Source organism: Phaethon aethereus (assembly GCF_964289735.1).
Source record: "Phaethon aethereus genome assembly, chromosome: 11".
Classification (NCBI taxonomy): Eukaryota; Metazoa; Chordata; class Aves; order Phaethontiformes; family Phaethontidae; genus Phaethon; species Phaethon aethereus.
The window spans coordinates 15,749,640-15,774,019 of NC_138587.1; the positions used below are offsets into that span (position 1 = coordinate 15,749,640).

General features: G+C 36.8%; 1 protein-coding gene across 1 annotated transcript in view; it reads right to left on the minus strand.

Moving 5' to 3' along the window:
* The window catches only part of CACNA2D3 (calcium voltage-gated channel auxiliary subunit alpha2delta 3), a gene marked incomplete at its 5' end in the record, with an annotated part of 467,841 nt that overhangs the window by 24,700 nt on the left and 418,761 nt on the right, over positions 1 to 24,380 (minus strand). Inside the window, 5 exons of the mRNA XM_082004801.1 lie at positions 2,632 to 2,707; positions 11,586 to 11,656; positions 14,952 to 15,014; positions 21,571 to 21,615; positions 22,568 to 22,629. Of these exons, the coding sequence (XP_081860927.1) occupies positions 2,632 to 2,707; positions 11,586 to 11,656; positions 14,952 to 15,014; positions 21,571 to 21,615; positions 22,568 to 22,629 (317 nt within the window). The remainder of the gene's footprint in view (positions 1 to 2,631; positions 2,708 to 11,585; positions 11,657 to 14,951; positions 15,015 to 21,570; positions 21,616 to 22,567; positions 22,630 to 24,380) is intronic.

Below are 24,380 nucleotides of genomic sequence, written 5' to 3' on the forward strand. Positions count from 1 at the left end.
ATTAAGGACTGTCTTATAGGAAAAGATAAAAAGTTACAAGTTTTTCCTAGAGATTAAAAGAAAACAAAATTTCAGCCTGTGGGACATGTGATTTGTTTTCATTATGAATTAGAAAACCTGAAATTTCACAACCAAGTAATTAACTTTGCTGCATGCTTTTATTTTCATAATGTGAAATGATAAATTAATATATATATTTACTTACGAACAATACATATTTTATTTAAAATATACTATGTATTATAAAACTATTTTAATATAAGAACTAGAGGAAAATTTAAAAACTTGATATATGTGATATAACTTGATATACATGATATAACTTGATACATTTTTTTTCAAAAATATGAATAGAAAATGAGAAAAGTTTCAAAATTTTAATGGAAAAACATTTCATTACATTGACATAAATGCATTCTCGTAAGACGTGATTTTACCAAGACACCGTTTTCCAGTGAAAGACCATTCCTTCAAAAACTGCAGCAAAAACTGCAGCAGCTTTATTCTCTCTATGTATCTAAACCATCATTGAGAGCCAAACGAATTGAGCTGGATGACTCTATGGCACTGATACATCTGCAACAAAGGGGTTCTATGGCCAGTTATCGAAGAGCTGAATAAATTAAAACAAGCAAATATGCTAAATAACAAGGTATCAATATATTTTAAGAAGCAATCCTATACTGGTAAAGAAATGGACCAGATGATCTATAAATCTAGTCCATCCCTAATTTACCGTTTTAGTCCCACAGCCTAAAAAGCTGTGATAGAAAGGGTCCAGTCCTCACACCTGTTTTCCATAATTTTGGCAGGATGTTGGCTTAGACCCTTTAGTAGTCATACAGTCTTTGATACCTAAGCTCTACTTCTATGCTGTTTAAAGTATGAACTTTTTAAAGATTCTCAGCCTTGCCCTTATATATATTCCTGTATTTGTAAAACCATAATTCTTAAAAGGAAGGACAAAAATTGGTGAAGAAACATTTTGATTATGTAGAAACTGTACTGCATACTGCCTAATAACCTGAACTATACGTACAAAACTGGGCATAAAACCAGGAAAAAAACACTTTTGAGGAATCTAGCCCTACCTGGTTTTAATGCAAGTTCTCTTCATACTTTCTCAGTATTCATGATTATTAGAGGTGAGTGAATCAACAGGAAAATAACAAAAAACACCACTTGAGGATTAAAGAAGAGTTTGGGTATCTTTAAAAAAATAAAGTAAGTACATGCTCGCCATGTCTCAGTGTATCCCACAACAGTTGCAGAGTGTTTTCTCCATAAACATAGCCCAGATGAAAACTGGAACAGTGAAAATCTCTTGGATTAAAGCCCGCTTGTAAGAGAGAAATACTTCAGCTCTACATGCTGGGTGCTTATGCAAACTGAGCTGAAGTCCCAAGCCTTGGGATGGAAGGTAGTTGCTAAGAGTTGCGATATATTTTGAAATTTTTCATGAAAATGTGATTCACAGCATCCTATTCTATCTCACTAATAATTTAAGTCTTATTGCACAGCCTGGTACTTATTATTATGTCAAGATAGTCTTTTCCCAGGTTCAGGCTTTAGCGGATAACAGACTGATAAGTGTAGTAAATCCAAATTTGCAGCTATTTGAAAAACATAGAGTCATGTAAATATGTAAATGAAAACATCCCAAAATGCATGTGATTATTAAACCATAGAAGCTATACATAAATATTTGGAAGTTGTCAGAACTTTGATATTTACTCAACTGTTTAACTATGCGTAGGCTTATTTTTTCTAGCTAGACCCCTGTGCATTTGAAAATACTATCAGATAACTTTTCCAGACTGGTAAAACCGCTAGAGTGTTTTGCTGCTGTCTTTACATGAGAATTTTTCACGCTAATACTGTCATATGTTTGTTAAAATGGTTCCTTTTTAAGATGCAAAAACTATATCTAACAATTTATCAGTTCTGATAGGTTATTATAGTATCAGTAAAACATATACATGATTATAAAATACCCTTATTAGCTAGATATATGATTTAGCAACAAGGAAGCGTTGGGCTTGCAAAACCCAGCTTGACTCTAACCAGGCTTTGCAGAGGGACAGGGTTTGTGTTCAGATCTGATAGCAAGACAAGGGTTTAAATACGCATTGAAATTCTACTTTAAAAGACATGTTTAAATACTAAGGGAGAAAAAGTGATAAAATCACAAACTTGCATGGCTTACCAATGAACCAATCTTTTAATATTAAAAAAAAAGTAAATTTTAAATTTTAATTACATTTCTGCATGCGCGTATCTGTTTACATAGAGGAAAGGCAAATATGATTACAGTCTCCCAAACAAAATGCAAGCTATTGCCAAATTTACAAAGTCCTACGAAGGAGGATTCATATGGTGCAAAGAACATTCTGACAGAACCTCAGAAATGGCAGCCCAGCATTAAAAATGATTGTGTAAGTATACGAACTTAAAAATGCTTAGCACTCTGCATTTGTGTATAATGAAGCATTCCCTGGATGCACTAGCATAAATGCAAGAGCTGTTACCATTCCAAATCAAAATAATGGGCTTACAATGGCCATGAGATATTTGCAACAATTTTCTTTGATGATTGCATGGAAAGGTGCTCAGAAAATTTACTGTACTTACGTCCAGTAAGCTATGGGCACTGTCGCTACTCTCTTTGTTTGTTCTACACATGGCCTGGTAGTCATAAAGTGTAATTCTACAGAGAAGAACAGAAAACTGCTTGACTAAAAGAAGAAAACAGTGGAATAAAAATGATGATGTGGAACAGTCTGCCCACAAAGTAGACAGGAAAATAAAAATTGTAACAGCAGCAGGGAAAGGAGGGAAAAGGATCATTAAAATACAGGTTACACAAAGGAGAATAAAGGTAAGAAACATTGTGAGTTTGTAAGGGTTTTATCAAACTGCAGGACAAAGCAAACTGGGAGGAACCAGGGAAAATACACATACAGTGTAACACACAATGGCATAAACGATGCGAGGAGGAGGAGGAGAAGGAGAATACACATTCAACACGATGCTTCAACAGTTGGTTCTGGACTAAGATCAGCACATTTAGCCCCAGAAGGTGAAAGAAGCTATGCATTTGAGGGGATTCTCACAACAGACCACTCTTGAACTCCAGTAAAGGCAAACAGACACTTCTACAGTTCTCAGTGCACAACTAATTCGTAAAACCATGGTGTTGCTTCCAAAGAAGAGAGAGGTGAAATTTCAGTGTATTCACAGCACAGATAATTGAAGCAGGATGGGTTTACTTTTCTTTCTTTTCATGAGGGCAAAATATCCCATGTCAAGTACCTGCTGTAATCAACATATGCTAGAAGCCTCCTCAGATGCATAGTAAACAGGGAAATTTCTTTCTGCTTGTGATTTTACTCATCATTGATACACTTCAGAGATCTAAATGTAAAATCCAGAACATAGTATATGGAATTGTGATTATTTCTCTAAATCTGTCTGTCCATAGAACAATTAATTAACTCTATCCATCCACATAAAAAGCATTTAACATCTATAGCAGATGTAAAGAATCTTTATCTGATAAGTTGCAACAAGTGTAAATATGTAAAAGTTACTAGTATTATTTGCACATATCCATTTGACTTTTGCATCATCAGGGGGACAAAGGAACACAATTGGACATAGATGGTTTATACATGTATGAGATGGGGCTTGAGCATTTTGCAATGTGTGCCTTGCTTCTACGTGAAGAGGAAAGGAGAGCACACAAATTCAGCTACGGAAAGGATGTCCCAGAAGCTGCCAAAGACGGGTCATGAAATGCATTCAGCATCACCATGAGGCATTCTGCACTGCATGCCATGAAACGTTGCAACCTGTACCAATAAAATCTCATAATCCATTGTGGTGGAAACTGTATATAATTTTCCTGATCTAATTTTGTGACAGCAACCATCACTAAAAGCTTCTTTATTATGCCTATATTTTCTTTTTGGCTTACAGGCAAAATATCTAATATATTGGATCTCGCAGCTTCGACTAAACATTTAGTACATGATCATACTGCTTACATTAGTAATTTTATCTTATATTCAGAATAGAAATGGCTAGGAAGCCATTGTTTTGTGGACTGGCAGAGAGAGGCACATGGTAGACAAACGCATAACTAGAGACCTAAACATGGGTGTAAGTTGAACACTGACCATACTTGGCAGAATCACGCCCACAGCCAGATCCGCGCACACAGATCTGCCAAGACAAACAGAGCAGTACACGGTGTAAGCTGTGCTGCCTGTGTGGCATGCAGTAATACACCACTTTCCCTAGCTTTGGTTTTTCCTTTATTTTTTTCCCCCCTTTAACCATGGTCAGAATCCAGGTCCTGTAAGGTAGTCTCAGCCTTTCCGGTCTTGGCTGCCTTCGCTATTTTATTCCTCTAGATCCAAGGACCATGTTGCGTGTCCACTTGGACCTCCTAGGGATGGTGGCAAGTGATAACTGCAGACAAGGGCAGCTCGCAGATGTTAATGTGCTCTCTGCAGAGTGGTCAAGGAATTCTATGTGGATGAAATGGTCCCCTCCTGCTTCGTTCAATACCTGTTTGTTACAAGTAGAATAGCATTCAGCTTTGTCTTTATTCTTTGTAAATGGTTTTTCATATAATATGTTTGGTGACTGTTTGTTTGGTGTTTGAAAACGCAATCAATTTCTCAACTTTCAATTTTATACGGCAGAACTGCTTGGTCAATCATGCTAAGAAGTATTAATCACATACTATTATAGTGTGTCATGTGGAACATCTGTTATAACTTGAACTTCTCTCTAAATATTGGAAAAAGCCTTTCCCCCCCCAATATTTGTACTTGTGTTACATTTCTTGCATAATTACTACATTGTAATGGATGTCATAGTTTATTTAAATGCTCAAAGGTAAAAAGTCATTAAAAGAATGAAATATGTACTCACACTAATAATCAGAAATATAATTAAAATTGTGCCCTGACATGCTGGATTGTTTTTTTTACAGATTGTCTTATTGTATCGTAGGGAATGTACAACAATCTAATATTGTATTATAAGCAAGAGGAACAAAAATGTTAAAATGTATGTAGTTAAAAACCCCTTCATTTAACAGGGAAAGAAATACTAAACTTCAGAGCAATGGCAGAGGGGAAGAGTTATAATAAACAGCCTCAAAATCATTGTGGAACTCTGCAAAAGTGTTGTTTGGAAATTCTTGAATATAATCTGTGGATGATACTATAATGAGTTTAGTTTTAGTAAATATATTTGAAGGTGTTTCCAGTGTGAAGATTCAGGAACAAACTAGAAAACAGAGAGTGTATCCAAGTTAAAAAAAAAAAAAAAAAAGAAAAAAAAAAAAGGAGCAAATCCTTAGAAAGGTACATGGAAGACAGATTTCTTAACAAAAGCCTGGAATGAGTTCTGGGTTTTGAACAACGCATTCCCATCTCAGTAAATTCCAAAGTGGGCAGGTTCAACACGTATCTGAAAGTTTCTAAAGATGATTTAAACAACTATTAATGCAGGATGTGCAAAATACACCAGCAGCAGCATTATTGCCAAATAATCTTAAAAGACCCGATTCTTCTGCACTAAAAGCAAATACGAATTTTGCAATACGCTTCAAAGATCAGTGGATGAAGCCCATAACCACACTGAAATTGGAACATTGCAACACACTGAGTCAATTCTGGACTCTCTGTCATTATGAATGGTATTAAAGCTCAGTATAAATGGGTTCCAAGGAATTCACAAATTCAAATCCAGTTTTGTTTTGTTTCTATTCTTGTAAATGTAACAGGAGGGTAAAAGCCTTCCAGCCCTATTCCTTGTAAAGGCTATTATAGTATTTGTAGTCCGGTGGCCTAAGACACTGTGGTGCTTCTGTGTTCAGGTGTCATTTCAGAGTGTTATTTTATTGCTAACATCTTTCTGAGATGTTAGAAAATAAGCTTTCTTCTCACTCAGACTTAACTCACTGTTGCAGAAAGAAAGGCTTCGCGATTATCCTTTTTGAAGTGATTGTATTTCAGTGTGTTTGCAGCTAACCGTATTCTGTTTGACTGTAGTCAGTGAACATAACTGCCTGCTTCCCACAGTCTAATTTTAAGACCACCTAGATGCCCGAGTCCACGCTATGTATTACAGCATCTCACAGGAGCGCTTTGCTGCTATGGATAACGTGCTTGAGACTTTCGGACATCCCCATGCTGTTAGCTGCCCGCTAAAGTCCTCACAGCAATTGTTTTCAACGTTATTCACAGGACAAACGTGGACTACGTGCAATGATCTTTAACTAATGGAAATAACTTAGCACAACCTAAATGTGCAGCTCTGTTGCATGTAACTTCAGAGGCCAAACACATCTCAGTGAAAACCTTTTTATTGTCAATTTCCTGATACAGTAAATTCCAGCCCAGTACTTTGCAATGGCCTTACAATTGAGTAGGAACCTGGTTCAAGAAAATTAAACTTCTAAGACCTATCAGCAGCACAGGCTATATTAACAAATGTACGCTATTTCTTTCAGCTAGAGTTTCAGCACACCTATGGATTTCTACTTGGTAGTGTAAAATACCATCATGGACAATGGTAACAGCTGAAAGACCCTAATTACATAAAATTTCAAATCTTTTGTCACCAGTTCAACATTTGGGGCTTTTCATATAATGTGTAGGTATAATAAGCTTCTTGCCATGAAAGTAAATGTCGAGTCCATAAAAAAAAGGAACAAGTGCTCCAAAAAAACAGGCATAGGAAGCCAATAATACAGGAAGCCCTAATTGCTCACACTATGCTTTACTCCATCGTCTACCTAAAAATTAATGAAGATTACAGCTCAGTTCTGCTGGAAAGAGGTTCACTAACTCAGACACAAGATAAGCAGCCTCTCTGGCATTCTCACAAAGAGGGGAAGGAGGGACAGTGGTGAGTGGTGTGAAGAGTCAACTGGTTGCTAAAGCCTAGAGAGGGTCCTAGCGGGGACGTAACAGGACACTGTAAGAAACCCTGTCCTGTTGCTGCTCTGGCTCTCCCACCTTCATTGACACACAGATTATTAGTGTCCAGAAGCTGTCAGACTAATACCTTTCACCAGCAAGAAAATCAACAAAAAGCATGAAAATAAATTACAGCATTTTGACAAAACAAACTTGTCATCACGTATCTTTGCCTCTACTGTTCAGCTATTTCCAATTGCCAAGGTGCTCCAAAGCATAACATGTATAAAAACTACAACTCAACCTGTATTTCCAGCATACAGAATGACAACTCATTTACCTAGCACACATGCCTGGGTTTCTCCTTAAGTGGGTAAAACAATTCCCATATACTAATATACTACATTAAATTGGTGGTAATATTTACAGAGATATAACCCCTAACTATGCCCAAACTCAGTTTTATGACATTAATTTTAGGTGTCACATGGACAAAATCTGAGCAGAAAACATACCACATAGCAGTGCAGATTAAAAAAAAAAAAAAATATCAGAACAGGACTCTTCTTGTCGGTAATGACAAGAGGGGAGTGACAGATATTATTTGGTTCTTTTGTATCTACTTGTAAACGTGTACAATATAGTCTGCTGTATTGTTGCCTTTCTGACAGCTATTTCTCTGTTGAAAATGGAATGTCGTTCCCCAGGGCAGTACAGTTACCTATTATTCACTTGAAATTGAAGATGAGGGGCGCAGGCCTCATACCTGCTCTGCAGTGCACACGGCAGCTAATACAGAAGACGATTATTGGAAATAGCCTGCTCATTTCCCTACCTTGAATGTCTTCTGCCTGCCCATACAAAAAACCTGACTACTTTTTGTGGTATTTATACCATAAACATAGGGTATGTTTTGAGCTTACTTTTTCTTTTACTAAATAAATCACCACCAACGATAGGGAAATTTTTTGTCATATCAGAACTGCTACATTGCAGAACTGATACATCACAGTCGCATTTGTCTAATACAGCTAACTCCAATTTGAATTGTTCCTTCAGTCTGTCACTGATCTTCTCCAACGTATACATCTATATTCAGAAACACTGCCAAATTAATAGGTCAAATCAATGACTATAAAAATGCACAATAAACATAATTTTAAGATATATGTGTCCATTTAACACCTTCACCAAAAATTCAAGAATATCTTATTAAAATTAATGCTTAAATAAGAAAGAGTGGCCTAAACCAAGCAGAAAAATATCCTTAATTTGGAGGCTGTGCTACCTCAGCAGTATCCTGTGGGTGAGCAGCAGAAACACTTGTTAGGTTCTGCTTATAAAGTAAATCAAGACAGAGGGATGAAGGTCTGCCTCTATGCACATGCATTTGGAGAACACAGGTGAAGGACTTGGACTGTACCGTGCCGTAAGGGCACAGAGAGCACGCGTTGGCCACGAAGCAGCACGTGAGTAACGATAAAGGGACAGGGCAGGAAAAACTGAGAAACAAGAGAAGCTCCCAATGCAGCAAGAACTTTTTGGAGTGAGCCTCAGGGCCTGGGAAGGCTGGCGTTCGGGAGTGCACCATTCCAGTCGTACATCCTGATAACATGAGTAAGTACCAAAGCACAGATTCTTCTTCAGAGTCCATGAGGATGCCTGGTGGAAACAGAACTGTTAAGAGGAAATGATGCTGCTTCCATATTTGCCTTATAGAATTGCTTAGTTTTCCTCCTACTGGAAAGGAAGAAAGTGGTTTGAAGTCAAGAGGTATTTAATTTTCTCTTACAGATTTATTACTTTTATTTCTTTGGGGATCTCATTGCTCTGACACCCCTTAATTTTTCTGATTGTTAATGTGGGTTTTTTAAGATTTTTATGCTTTGAGAAGTTGAATCTATTTTTTCACTGTTTTTATGTAAACAAATTGATGAGGAAACTATAAAGAAACTTTTTTCTACGTTATGTGAAGCAGATAGGATGTGCTTATGGAAAACTAATTTATTTAATAATAAATTTAAATTATCTTTAAATTATTTAACTGTGTGTAATACTCAGGGTATAAGATAAACATCATTTTGCTAAACAAAATCATACAATATGTCACGTTGCTGTGGAGGCACAGATACAATTTTTCTCCCTAAATATAAAACCCATAAACTAAGAAAAGACACATACATACATATGTACACATTATTCAAAAGAAGTACTGAGTTTAAAGAAATTTAGGAGGGAAGGAGGTATTTAAGTTCACTTTAAAAAATAAACAGCAAACACAAAAATTGAATTTCATCCTCCTGCAGGTTGGAAAGAAATATAGTCAGCAGCAAACAACCCCCTTTTGTTTAACACTTCGAGCTCAATCCTAAAAAGAGCTTCTATATCCCTCCAAATTAGTGGTAGCTGAGAGAACGAATGCACAAAGGGTTAGTTCATTCCTTTTGTGGACGGAGAGCCTGAAAGCTGGCATGAATCAGCAAAGTGGTAGCACATATCTGCACTGCACTCAGATTATTGGCGCAAGAGGAAGAGAGACTCCCAAGCCCACGGTTCCTGCAGTGACGATCAGGCACTGTAGAACCTTCTACTTCTAAACTAATCAAAAAGGGAGCAAGACCAGATCAAACAGGGCAAAGCTATATAATTCACCAGCTGGACAGTAAATGCCGTATAAGAAGCAAATTACAAGAAACCATGGCTCTGGATATTACCAGAATGAAAGACTTGCTTGCTTGCTCTCTGATTTTGTCTCCATGGTAAGAGCAGCAATGGCAAGCATAATGCATGCAATACCTATATTGTTGTCCTCTCAGGGAAATGGTACTGATAATCCACTGCATTATTCAGTGCTTTTTTTTTTTTTTTTTTTTTAACTTCTTATTCCATGTAAAACAGATTTTGGAAAAGAAAAGCGCAACCCCACCCAAACAAATTAGTAATCTTAAAAATATGGTAATGTGTGTGACTATTTTTTATGAGAGCCAGCAAAGATTTCTTCTTCATATTGCTGGAGTGATTTATTTTAAAGGCCTCATCTAGCATGGCTCAAAGACAGTTTTGGGTGGGTTTTTTTGTTGCTGTATGGAGCTATCTGCTGTACAGCAGGAAAAGCAGGTGGCTCATTTAGTGCAATTACACTACTTTGATTTTCTCCCATTTTTAACTGGTTGGCAATGGCCAGTTTATTGTGTTTCAATAATCGGTCCATTGTGTTTATATTTTCTTTAGCATGCAGCCCAGTTGCACTCAACTAGTGGCTTCATTATCTGTAACTCCCTTGGAGCTCAAGACCAGCAAAATCATAAGCCAATGGTTCACACCAAATTGGCACACACCGCAGTTTAGATGGAATACTCCAGCCATGCAGTCTTTGTTTTCTCAAGGATGGTGCCTACTACCATTAACTGGTCAGTAGATATTTTGTATGAAATGCTTTGCTAGGCAAGACATATCAAATTGGGACAAATTAAAGCATTATCCCTTAGTTTTGACTGTATGATTTTGTTTGCACTAAAAAAAAAAAAAAAAAAAAGCTTCATCTCTTGTATAAACAGATATTTTCATTGTAGAACCCAGTCTATAAATATGTATTACTTCACCTCCTTTTACAGCATATGTTAAGAATATAGTGCTAAAGACAAAAACGTTGCCACCCTTCGAAAACTAGGATTTGGGATGATTCAGGGAGCACTAGATCTTTCCATTTCGGGTCGGTTGTTTACTGGGAGTGGTATTCAGCTATAATGTGCAGAGGCAGCACAGAAAGCTTTCTGCCTTTAAGAGAGCTGGTTTACCAAGGAAGCACACAAACCATCTGTTTTGAGAGCCTCTGTAGACACCCTCACATGTAATAACTAAGTTCAGTGGTCGATGGGATCAGTGATGTGTTTGGGTTATTTTATACTAGAAATGCACAGGAAAATAAAAGGGAAAAGTGTAAAATAGGTGGTCAGCACGTCTCTCATGCTGTAAGAGGACAAAGGGGTACAGAAAAGTTCTTAGACCATGTGAAAGCCGTGAAGATTCCAGTGTTGAGTTACAGGTTAAAGGCAAAAGTTTTTTCTTAATTCTCCAGAATACATAATTTATTTTAAAAGACAACACATAAAATCACTGTTAGTTTTTATTACCATCATGACAGTAAGACCAGGTCAATAGTCACAACAATGTTCAAAGGTGAGTTAGCATGTGAATGAAAATGAATTACTGGCAGAACACTCGTTCCCTCTAACAGTCGGGCATTTTGCACTGCCTAGTTTGAGCCATCTCCAACTTTTTACAGGTCAAAATGTTTAATGTTGCATCAATGATTTGCTTTAGAGCCATTTAAAACTGTTCAGTAGTAGATATGGCCCCATCCCTTTTCCACCTGAGCACAGCAGGAACAGGAGAGGCACACGGTTTTAGCATTGTAGTCAAACAAACTGTTCTTCTAACAAGAAACTTACTGTATGGTGTCTCCAGTACTCTTAACATTCAGCGTGCACGGCATCGAGTTACACTCAGATCATATGGAAAAGAGGTATAAATGAGAACCCAGCCGCACTGCTAGTCTTGGCCTTCCTTAACATGGCTTTGGGTTTGGTTTATTTCATTTCGTTGTTACAACATTTTCAAGAGATAGAAAGTTGAGTTAATTCTTACCTCTTAAAGGAGCCCATTGTTAGTAACTTGTTCATCACAGCCCCTTCAACCTCCCCAAAAAAGTAACCAGTCTGCAAGGGGAAAATGCAAGAAATTACCAGAAGTGTAGATAAAGGCAAAACAACACTGGATGCAATTTAAACTGGCATATTCTAGAATCTGACAGGAGTGGCTTTGACAGTTACATAGATAGGTTTTCAGGACTACTGCTACATAAAAACTGAAGAGGACTTCACAGTCATGGCAAGTTATAGGGATTACATTATTACCCCTGAGCAGATGTGAGAGCTTAAACAATATATTGAGGTACATTATGTAACACCAAATATAAAAGCCATCCAAACCTAAAGCCTGTAAAGAAAACACACTAATCTGATCACAAACCCTTATGATTAAAATGTTACTCAAAAAAATATATAAACAGATTGTGAGAGGATTTCATAAACAGTCATTAAAAAGCATTGTTTATAATTCCTGCATGACCTGTTTAAGGAACTGGAACAGTACATTTCATCAATCCTATAAATTTTAACTCCATTCAGAGTCATTTCATACTTAAAACCACTCAGCCGGATGAATTACTCATTTTGTCCTCGTTCAGTAGATGTGGACTAATAAAAATAAATCTCTGATGAGAAAACAAACATTCGTGTTATGAATTTGGTATGTAACATGGAAGTGACTCCATCATCCACAGCCATTCATATGGCAGTGGAAAACCTTGTACGTACAGCACTTTTCTAGTTTGGGAAGACATTTTTTATTTTAGAGTGTCAACTCCCAGAAGGATTGGGTATGTTCTCTGCATTGTTCAAAGGGAAAAATCCCACAATTTATGGGGAGGGAAAGGGCACTATACTCTCAAATTGCATGGATTCCATAGGTTTTGTATGAACTAAATCCCAATTCCATTACAAGGAACTTAGCTGACCTCAAGTATGCACCTGGGAGTTCACAGGCAGGAAAGTTACAGCCCTAGCCAAAAAAAAGGCATTCCTCCACCTAAAAAGCAAGTATTGCCTTTTTTTTTTTTTTTTACTCAGGGGAAACTTGGAACATTTTCCAAAACATGCGGGTGTGTAAAGTCTCCTAGAAACAAGAGGAACATTTGTAGCTTATAGGACTAAAAATACCAGCTTCAATAGCCCTAGCTGACTGATGAAGAAAGAGCTGACTGATGAAGAAAGAGTATCCTAACTATGGGAGAAGCAATCAATGTCAAAAAGCCCAAACGTTAAATGGCTAGTATAACCTTAGATAGTAATAAACCTGATTTATCAAATTGTGCATCAGTCTTATAAAGACATTTCAGTGACAGTTCTCTCCATAAAAGCTCCATTTCTAAATTCTAGTTCTCCCCCAAAGCAATAATACCCAGATTATCATTATTTTTTAATACGTTATGATTTAGTTGCAAGTTAGATGAAGAATTACACTGCCCCCAAACAAGACTCTTGGAGCGGTTCAGATCACAGAAAAACAGTGCTGAAGCAACCCCAAACAGGTGAATAGTTGATGATGCGTCATCACACTTCCCTACCCCTTCTCTATCCACGATATAGACTGTATACATACATACATATATAAAAATAAACATACACCTTTGTAATTATCAAATCTTACTATAGCATTATATAAACATAGAGACAACTTTACTGTCCATCTTAGGCTTAGATCCATCGTCACTAAAAAACTAGGTCGTAACACATTTCTAGCCTAGTTCTGGTCCAACAGTTGTCCACACTGTATTCTTCACGGGAGTACGTAATGGCCACTATCAGGTAACCTACCAGAGGGAAAATCTCTTCGTAATCATATTTATTGGCTGTAGCCAACTATCAACTAGCCAGTCAGTTACATAAGTCACTATTAAGTACCTGTGAATAATAACAACAACAAGGGGAATAATGTGACAAAAATGTTTTAAGTGTATCAAGATTATTCTACAATGCTTGTTTTTCTTAGGTCATGGCTCAACTAAGTAGAAAGTACAGATTTGATAGATAGATCCAAGGAAAAAAAAAACCCAAACAGCTGCTTCTAAGATAGTGCAGTTAATATTTAAGCAATGTTACATTTTTAGTTCATATTATTTTTTTGGTACATCCTAGACTTATATTCAGAACATGCTTGATGTTCTAAAGGGATGGAAGCAATAAATTTAATAAAGTAAAACACAATAATCTATTTCGGTGCTCAGTTTTGCATATAAGACGACATATCATGAAGCATAACTATTACATTACACGGTACAACACGCTTAACAGTTAATGCTCTAGTACACATTGGAAGGACAACGGGTTCAGAAAAAAACGTATTTCCCCTGTTGATTAAGTGCTAATAGACTTTTCAAAGTTTCAACCAAAATGGAGCACGGGGGAGAGGGATCACGAGGAAACATGTAATTACTTTTGCACTATGCAAAGGTAAAAAATAGCTGTATCTTTTTACTTTCACAAGTGTCAGATCTAAGGTTGCAATGATTCAAGCTTCCAATTTAAAAGCAAAATGCTGTTTGGCTTTTTTTTTTTTTGCCATTCACTTTGGGTGTTTTATTCTTCTCCATTCACTCTTCCAAGTCATGCGAAGCTCTTTCTGGTAGCTGTTTCTCAGTAACCCATGTAGTCATAACAAATTTTATTCACCTGAGGGCAAGTAGGAGTGGGGGCATTCCTATTCACAATCCCAATACATATAAAAGAAACTTAACTTCAGACAATTCTGGCATAATTGGGGCACCACCCCAGCAGTTTTCAGGCAAAAGTTAATGAGAATGGTGATGGTTCCTTCATAAGGCTTGCAAGATTGAGCAATTATACATTCATTTTTCAATAATTTTCCGTGAAGACAAGGCAAATCAATATTTTTAATTATGTTCTCATTAATCATGATCCTTGTCCTCTCTGTTGTGATGCTGAGTGCTTAGTTTTAATCCTTCAGTGACTGTAATCTACTTCAGAAAACAAACTCCTCATCTGAAAGCTCTGTAAAATGTCGTTATCTCAAGTCTGAATGTAAAAGCTCTGTGTCCCCAGCGTCCTACCTCCCTCTCCAACCTTTCCACGTGGCAAAAATGCCACAGAAAATCTTTTTTTTCTTGAGGTAAAAACGTCTTACAGAAGACAGACATTTCGGCAGAAATAAAGCCCTTTAAAATAACATTTATGAATGTAAAAGTAAACCCTACCCCAATGGGAGAGAGAAACTGAGCTCCTGTGAGAAACAACTTACATTCTCTGTTGAAGGAACTTTTAAAATTTTATGTTACTAATTCCTTAACATTTTAAGATAGTGGCCTATTTCTAAAACAAGTAATTTTATATGAATCTGTTACATGAGAAGATTGAATAAAAATCTTTCACTTACCTGTCTATAGTCTTCAGACACTAAAATAAATCCATTGTTGTCTATTAGGTAACAGTTGATTGCCTGCAAAATAATAAAATACAAATTTAGTTTTTTATTTTAGGATACAGCAATAATTAATTCTAAGTGACTTCTAAATGGGTAAAGCCTTCAGGTTGTTATAATGGCTTACATAACTTCTAAGTGAATGTAGTCTCAGCTTCTGGGATGTTATCTGATTTAACTGTTATGCATTTGTTTCACACAAAACAAAACAAAGATGTGTACAGAAAGGGAGGATATAAGACAATTATAAAGAAACATAAAAAGAAAAAGGTCGGTGGCTCTATGATCCATTCTTAAACATTTTCCTTATAACTAAGTTTGCAAAGGCACAGAACTTTGTTGCTCCTGATGGCTCCTCCTGTGTTTGGAGAAAAACATCAGCACAATGTCATTACCCTAATGATGTATTAATGAAAACACAGTGTCAGCCTGGAGGACCAACAGGGGACCAGGTAATATTTTTTAATTTGTTCATTGGGGGATGGGACCAGAAACTTCTGTAAAAGGGCCCCACAGGTCTCCTAAAGCTTTTCAAATTGTGTTTTTAATTGGGAACTGGATTTAGAGGTAGGACTGTTAGCTTTTCGTAGGTCAGACATATAAACTGCATAAAACAAGGTAAGCCTAAATCAGTGCTTCCCTCCATACATGCACGCACTATTTTAACCTCAAGTGAATTACTTGCTACAGGCAAAGTTTTAATTACTGCACTTCAGAGTTTAAACATAAGGTTCAACTCAAACCTTGATATAGCTCAGTTTCTCTTCAGTACTGCCAAACACCTACCTCGGAGTTAAATCTTTAACGCATTTCTATTGTTGGTCTAAATCAGCAATCATTTTATCATTGTTTCTTGAATTCTGTGACATTTGTCTAAAAAAAAGTAGGATGACTTCCAATATAGGAATTGTCATGGCTTTGCTTTTTGTTCAAAACCTTTCCTGCTGAAAATGGGCTGCACACAGCCATGACAAAATATGCTTTCTGCTACGCTCCGCACATCCAGCAAAATCCCTCTGCTGTCTTACAGAGGAAAGCAGTTCCATGCAGCAGTGGTTGTGCAAGATGTTGTGAGAAGGCAGCCCGATTCTCATTCTGGCCACATCTTAGTACTGTTTTGTGGCGCTGAAGAGGAGGAGAGATTTGCAGAAATGCTGGTTTGAAGTTCAGGTTTTCAAAAAACAAAGCAGCCCAAATCAGGCAAAAGCTTGGAATGAACATCGTTCCCTGACGCAAATGCAGGATATTCATTCTAACAGGGGAACCTAAGCTACAAGCACCCCCGGTGACAGAAAACCTCTCAAAAAGGAAGTTGAAACAACTCATTTCCAACCTTTGATCTGCTAGAAAGCCAAAAACTAGCAAATGCAATGTGAAAAGCTGATGAGGCTGGCAAAGAATTGAGCTACTTGCATTCAGAAGAGGCAGCTACTTAACCTCAGTGGTGTGTAAAGGGTGGAATTTCAGAAGTAGACTGTAACACCAGAACGCTGCTCTCCCCAAAGTCAATCATAAACCTCCCACTAACTTTATTAGGAGAGGAGCTAAGTCAACAAAGAGCTCTTTTAAGGATACATATTTGCAGTCCTCATGCATGAAAGATTAATGTAAAGACAGTGCTTTAGAAACAGTATTTCTCCATGGTACAGAAAATAAATAAAAGTAGTTGTGCTGGACAAGAAAGACGGTAGGCTCAATTTCATAGTTTATGGATTATACACAGCTAGGAAAACACTGGCTCGATTCAAGAATTAGTGGCCATGTCTCAAATCTCTAAGCCATGGTTATTCACTAGCATTGTTCAGAATTAAAAAAGATACCAATGCTTTCAGCATTACTGTTGGAAACAGGCATAATGCAGTAAGTGGAATCTGTATTTTTTTGGAAGAATGGGAAGGTAAGAGGCCTCCTTTTTCAATGCATTTTAGAAACATTAACAAGGGCAAAATACTCATTCAGGACCATTCATTCACCTACAGTGGGGTGCATTTACTCGTCCAATACACTAACAAATTTCAAAGAGAAGATTTCATTTTCAAAGAGAAGATTTCAGATACAAGATTACTGCACGGGATAATAGCATTTGCATAGACTAGAGCTGTATGAAAGAGGTTTAATTCACCGCCTTTCACAGGTATTGGAAATGAACTATGCACAGGTTTGCCCAAAGGTTCAAACTCGGTGAACTTCAGATTTCAAGGAGAATGTTCCGTAGGTGGAGAGTCCCTGAGCTTGTAAAATAGAGTAGGTCTCAAGTCCAGCATAAACACAGCAAGAATGTTGACTGAGGTCTGAGAACACGTTTGAATTACAGTAACTTTGATCAAGTTCAAGTCCTCTATGTATTTTTCACAGTTCCAATATACAATAACAGTAATGGAATGTAATATGGGTTAAGAAACCACAAATGAAAAAGAAAGAAAACAGAACATTAAAGTAAAATGTGAGACATCAGGAAAACAAGAAAATGAGCCGGCAGTGTGCCCAGGTGGCCAAGAAGGCCAACAGCGTCCTGGCCTGTATCAGGAATAGTGTGGCCAGCAGGAGCAGGGAAGTGATTGTGCCCCTGTACTCGGCACTGGTGAGGCCGCACCTCGAATACTGTGTTCAGTTTTGGGCCCCTCACTACAAGAAGGATGTTGAGGTGCTGGAGCGTGTCCAGAGAAGGGCAACGAAGCTGGTGAGGGGTCTGGAGCACAAGTCTTATGAGGAGCGGCTGAGGGAACTGGGGTTGTTTAGTCTGGAGAAGAGGAGGCTGAGGGGAGACCTTATCGCTCTCTACAACTACCTGAAAGGGGGTTGTGGTGACGAGGGCGCTGGTCTCTTCTCCCAAGTAACTAGTGATAGGACGAGAGGAAATGGCCTCAAGTTGCGCCAGGGGAGGTTTAGATTGGATATTAGGAAAAATTTCTTCACTGAGAGGGTGGTCAGGCATTGGAACAGGCTGCCCAGGGAGGTGGTGGAGTCGCCATCTCTGGAAGTGTTCAAAAAACGTGTGGATGTGGCGCTTCAGGACATGGTTTAGGGGACATGGTGGTGCTGGATTAATGGTTGGACTTGATGATCTTAAAGGTCCTTTCCAACCTTAGTGATTCTGTGATTCTGTGATTCTGTGAAAAAGTGAGCAAATTCAAAGCTCTCAAAAAAAAAAAAAGAAAAAATAAGAAAAAAGAAGTATTTCTAATTAATTGGATGTCTGTATTTTAGAATCAAAAGTATCACCCAAACTCATGAATTAATTCTCTGTATGACTATTGTGCCAGTCTATTTGCATTAATGTCTTAATACTTTTAAAAGCTTTAATTTGTACCGTAACTTTTCAGCTGACATTTTCTTGACAAGGGGAAAAGACATCTGTTAAAGTTGACAGACGAGCTGTGATATCAGCTGTCCTATCAACAGTATATTTCGTCATTAAAAAAAAGTTTGGAATCTCTAAATCACCAAGGTTAACACTATTACTGAATTTCTCCATATGCTTACATGGCTCCTGCTGGTGTCAAGTGAAAGTAGCTGAAGACTTTAAACTGCTCGTGTTTTCTTTGCACATGGATGTAACAGCAAAAGCAGTTCTGCATGAATATTTAGCAAAGTATATGACTATTTTTATTAATTGCCGATGCGATGGAGGGGGGGGAAGAGTAGATTGTTTCTGGCTGTGCCCTCTCAGAATCTTTATCAGTGTGTACTTGCTTCTTAGCAAGGACAGACCGAAAACATTTTTGCAGTAACGACAATACGCTTGGTTTGATGAAGTAGTTGGACACCTTGCAGCAGGAGTAACTTTTACGCAAGAAATGATGTAATAATAGTATTCTATCACAAAAGCTATTGCAAATGAACGAAGTAATCTCTGCCCAGTTTTTAATCCCCAAAGCATGGTGGTTTGGGCCGAAGGAGGAGATTTTATACAGTACTCTAACTTTAGCCAGACTACCTGCAGTTACGCTTCTCAAGCTGTTTGGCTATGACTGGAAACCCATTGACGAAGATGTTTAAAGCTGGTGGAAACAATTCAAGGTAAAGCTTGCACATCAAGTCTGTGGCAGGCTACAGTAATGCGAGGCCAGAAAACCTGGGTAATGAACAGTCCTACAGACTTCTTTTTCAATAGGTGTCTGATCACCCTTAGGAGAATGGGGCAACAAACATTATGAGCTCACCTTAAAATTGGTTAATATGCAAATGAAAGCCTGGAATTTGGGCTATGTAAGCATCTTCACCCACACCTGGGTGGAATCTGCTTTGTTTTTCATTACTTCATATTGGGAAAAGTTTACGATTAAAATGATAGAAGTTTTAAAAGGAAGAATCTGTAAGTTGTTATAACCAGAAATACAAAAGATATGTTCACTCATATGGTTCATTTCAATCCCAAGATGGCATGATCATCAGACCTTTGTGTTTTGGCTTACTGCAAAGTTTATTTTCTATTACTTATTGCTATCTCTATCCTCCAACTGTTAGATCCCAGGATCCTGGTAGATGAATTACAGTTTGTTGTAAATTTTGCTGATTTGGTACGCTGAAGAAGTTAGTGTTCCGCTCTTATAACTGCTGATGTTTTAAGTTCTGCCTTTCTCCCTAGAATGGTTTTTGTGATCTGGTTCCCCTATTAAGCAGACATGTATCTTAAAAAATTTTATCACTGCACCTATGTCCCGGATTCACTTTTCAATAAAATGTATTTCAATGTTGCAGTATATGAGGTTGTGAAGTAAAATCCTAGAAGTGAGATTACTGGATTGATGATGTACCTTCTAAGCTTTTTCTAAATTAATTTATGCAAAAGTAAAATTAAAATAACATTTTTTGCCTTAAACAACTAAACATCCAATACACTAATGGCACATGTTAGAAAGCACTCCTTAAACATGTTTGTGAGCTTTACCATGGTTTTTTAAAGTTTTGAATTACCTGTCCTCAGCAAAGCCCAACTCTGCTAACTTTCACTACAGGAAACATCACACAATACTTTACGTAACCATTCCTGTTAATTTTTTAATGTCCTGAACAAACTTAGTGCTACAACAACACAGAGCAAACTCCAAATTAATTAACTATTGTCCAGGCAGGAATGTAGTCAGTGCAGTGGTTCAGGAGGTGGAAGACGTGGAGATTTCATTGAAATACATTAACACAGGGCAGGCAACACCTCCATGATAAGAAGTGGGAGCCTATTTCAAATGCTGGGACAGTCAGAAAGAGACCTGTAAGGCGAGACTATAAGAAAGATAAAAAGAGACAGCAGAGAAGGAGAAAATAAAGAATTACAGAATACTGCAAATAATACATGTGGGTTCCTATTGTAAAAAGTAGTGACACAAACTTGTGAGAACCTGGAGATATTCAGAAGAAATGGCTTCAGAGGAAAGAGATGAGACGGCATTGTTGAAATGCCAGACTTTGCAATGGTGGGGGTAACTGCTCAGTTTTTCATGGTTTGCTGTGAGTTCCATATGTTATGCTTTGTTGAAAAGGGTGTAAAAACTAATGCTGCACTGACAGCTGACTCTTGGCAGGTAGCAGCTTTCCTGAAAACAACTAAACACGTATAAAAAAATGGAATAAAGCTGTATAAAAACTTTATAACTGTATAAAAAAGATTATCCTACTTTAAAAAAGATTGCAAAAAACATTGCATGAGCATGCAATTAGCCAAACAGGCTCTTGCCTTTTATGTATATTTTGTGATAGTTCTTTTGGCCACTCTATGAAAAGTATAAGACAAATACACCCTGCAATTTCCAGCTGTATGAGTTTCTATTTTATCATACTTAAATTCATACAGCTTGTTCAAGCATAGTTGATCAGGTGATCCAGATCTTCTTACACCGTTCATTCATTTTAGAGATAACACACAGATGTTACCAGTAATTGCTTTGTTTTCTCCCAAATCATTAACTGTGATACAAGAACTCTGATTTTCTGGAATCTTGTGTGCCTAATTCCTCCCTATATATGAATACAGTCCCCTATATATGAATACAGCTTTTTAATTCATTTAACCTGTGATACACTGGTTGCTTAATGAAAACATCATATGGTATGATCTCAAATGCTTTACAAAAATCTATGCATAAGATATTAAAAATACTATTTTTATCTAACAAATTAAACTATGTAAAAAGCTACTTTGGTGAGTTCATTAGCCAAACCGACTAAAGTGCCTTCTTTTTTTATTTCTAAGGTGCTATTAATGTAGTAGTTCTGCATAGATTTAACTCTGAATTCATGTGTAATTCTAGTGTGAACATCAGAGACTAGATTCTAGGTAAACGACAAAATAGTAGAAACATGCCTTAGACCAGCTTCAAATTATTTCCAAACCTGGATTCACAAAGCACAAGTTATTACAATGCACATTTGAGGTATTGGTGTCAACCTTGTAATTAAATGGGTATTTGTAAGCAGTCATAAAGAAAGTCTCACTATCTAAATAGTATAACATTTAGAAAGTGATTCCAAATTACACCAGGTGGTTATAATGAACAATGAGATGTTCAAACTAAATTCAACTTTATGTTCTACTGCAGTAGAAGTATAAATGGAAAAAAGTCTGTTAAATACTTACTTCATCATCACAACTTATAGCACATCTGCCATCAAGAGATGCACACTAAAGATGATATAAAAAAACAATAAAATGTTTTCATTTCTCATTTGATGATTACAAAATACGACATTTAAAAAATCCATATGAGCCCAATTATAAAGATGTTGATATTGATTACATTTTTATCTGACAGCAATTGTTCTAATGACTAGGAAAGTTTTAAATCCGTGCACCGATCCTGTTCTGTTCCTGTGTGCAGAGAAGGGGTGCATTCACACTGTAACAATTTCATCTGTTTTAAACACCATAATCTCCTCCATGTGTTAGAAGCTTGGAGACCATTTGTAGACAAGAATACATGATTTTTCCAATACATGAGGTAGGGTAGGACCTGCATTTCAGGGATTATTTTCTGAAACAGTACAGCTCCAATCTGTTCTCAAGATAGGGATGGTATGTCCTAATCTTTAGAAAGTACATGATTATCTTCTTTAATGAGTACAAATTCTATACCCTGAACATCTTCAGTATAGCTTATTAAAGACTTTGAATACCACACATGGTTCAGTAATCTAGTTTAGTTAATTAATCTGTGTGATACTTCAGTTACTCAATGTTAGAAGATAGGTCCTAGGTAAGTGAGAAGGCATAATTCTGCTGTCACTGAAAATGAATAAATATCACAGTTTGGTTTACTGTTTCAATTTTTTCTGAGGGAGAAAATCAACATGGGTCAGGGCAATGAAGTAACTCCGTAGATACAGAGGTCTACAATTAATAATCTTTCTATTTGCTTCCATATATATGGGATCAAGCAACTAGTTTTGAACACTGAAATACCTTTTTTGTAACGATAAGCTGAAATGTAAATCAGAAGACCTAGACACTATGTATTTCAAATACATTGTTTCTTTACAATAGTTTTGCATGTGGCAAAAAATTGCAGATCATCATCTGCACAGTTAGAAAGCTGTTGTGGATTCAGCAACAAAGAACATTTCAGCTTAAAACATACCTGTCTGCTTGCAGTCCAAAATTTCCGCTGGAAAAATTCAAGTTTCATCTGGATACCTACAGCTGGGAAAGACATAAAAAACAAACAAAAAAACCCCAGCGTGTTTAATTCCTTCAAAAAGATTATTCAAAATTAATCAGAAGAAAAAACAGTCTTATAATAAAAAGGAAAAGTAAGCCCTAAGATAAAAGAACACAACTAATTAAATTGAAAAGACCACACAGTTGCATTTTAAACCATTTACAGTTTGTTTAAACATGAAGACATTGCTAATATAATGTGAAGGATACACAAGGCAAACATCATTCAAATGGCTTGTGTCTCCATAACTAACACAAAAGAACCACAGGCTGAATATATTTATGTTCACATGTACATCAAATTTATATTTTACTGATCCTAATATAGCAGCTGTAGGAACACACACTGTGTTTTGTGCTGAAACACATGAAGATGTGCTGAAACAAGATGAAAATGTTGGTTAACATTTCAAATGATCATTTGCTTTTGGGTCAGTTAATCCATGAATTATCAGTGGAACACAAGAAGCCTATTTCAAACATTAAAAACCTCTTTAAAAATTGAAATTAAAAACATTTTATGCAATTCTGTCAAATGAAAGTATCTGACAAATATTACTGGTTCTCAATTTAAAAAAAAAAGGCTACTAATGATAATAGCTTGTTATTTTTTAAAGAATGATTCAATATACTACTGGTTTAAATTATATGTTTTCTCTAATATTAGTGAACCTTTCTTCCAGCTTAGTCTGATATTCCTATCAGACCTAGCACTACATTATTTCTATTGAACAATAATATTGTTCAATATTGTGATTCATTGTGGTTTGCATAAGCTCTAAAGGCAGCTAATTCTTCTAATTTCACTTGCCTAAACTAGTAACAGAACCATCTACTTGTGCTGAAAATTCCCGAATTAGCTTCCTTTTAAATAAAAGAAGTTAATATGATGAAGAATATGGCAGGAAGACAGGGACAGAGGGGCTAAAGACATGTGCTTTGATTGCTCTCACCACCTATCGCAGCGTCCCTGGACCATATCTTTTATGCTTTCACACCTTGTGCTCGGCTTTGTTGCAAAACTGTTGCAGTGCTGGCCCTGTACCAAGTGATATTCTAGTTGTTCAGCACAATTTATCAACGGTTCTAGTTCAGTGCTCTACAGCTCTTCCATGTCATCTTAGGGGGTACATACTTGCTAGGGTTAAAAGAATGAACTGGGCCTTAATGACTAATCTATATCCTTAGTACAGTATTTCATTCACAACGGCTAAAGTTTTTAAAGCCTTGAAACTCCGAAGACCTGAATTCTAGCAAATTCATTGTGACAATGTTTTGTTTAAAAACAAACAAAACTTCAAAAAAGTTTAGTTGTTTTTGGAAAATTGAAGAAAAATTCATGTATTAAGTCCTCCTCTAGGATCCACAGCAGGGATCCTTTAAAAATATATTTACATTATTAGTACTTGCTTTTGCAAACACACACATGCTGGTGTCATGCATATATTCTATTTTGTGTTAGCAGGTAGGAAAAAAATACGGGAAATGGAATCGGTAATGAACTGATACAACGGGATGTGAAATTACATAAGGAATTTTCTTATTATAGCAGGTTATAAATAGTTTTCCGCTATCTGTAACTCATGGATGTTTTTGCCTAAGAGAGTAAGTAGAGGAATCCAGTTCTCCTTTTGAATAAACTCTAGAGGAGATTCTCTCCAGCTACATTTTATTTATTTTATGGTCAATGAGAAGAATGCTATCTGACAGCCGTGCAGCACAGGTTTTCTTCA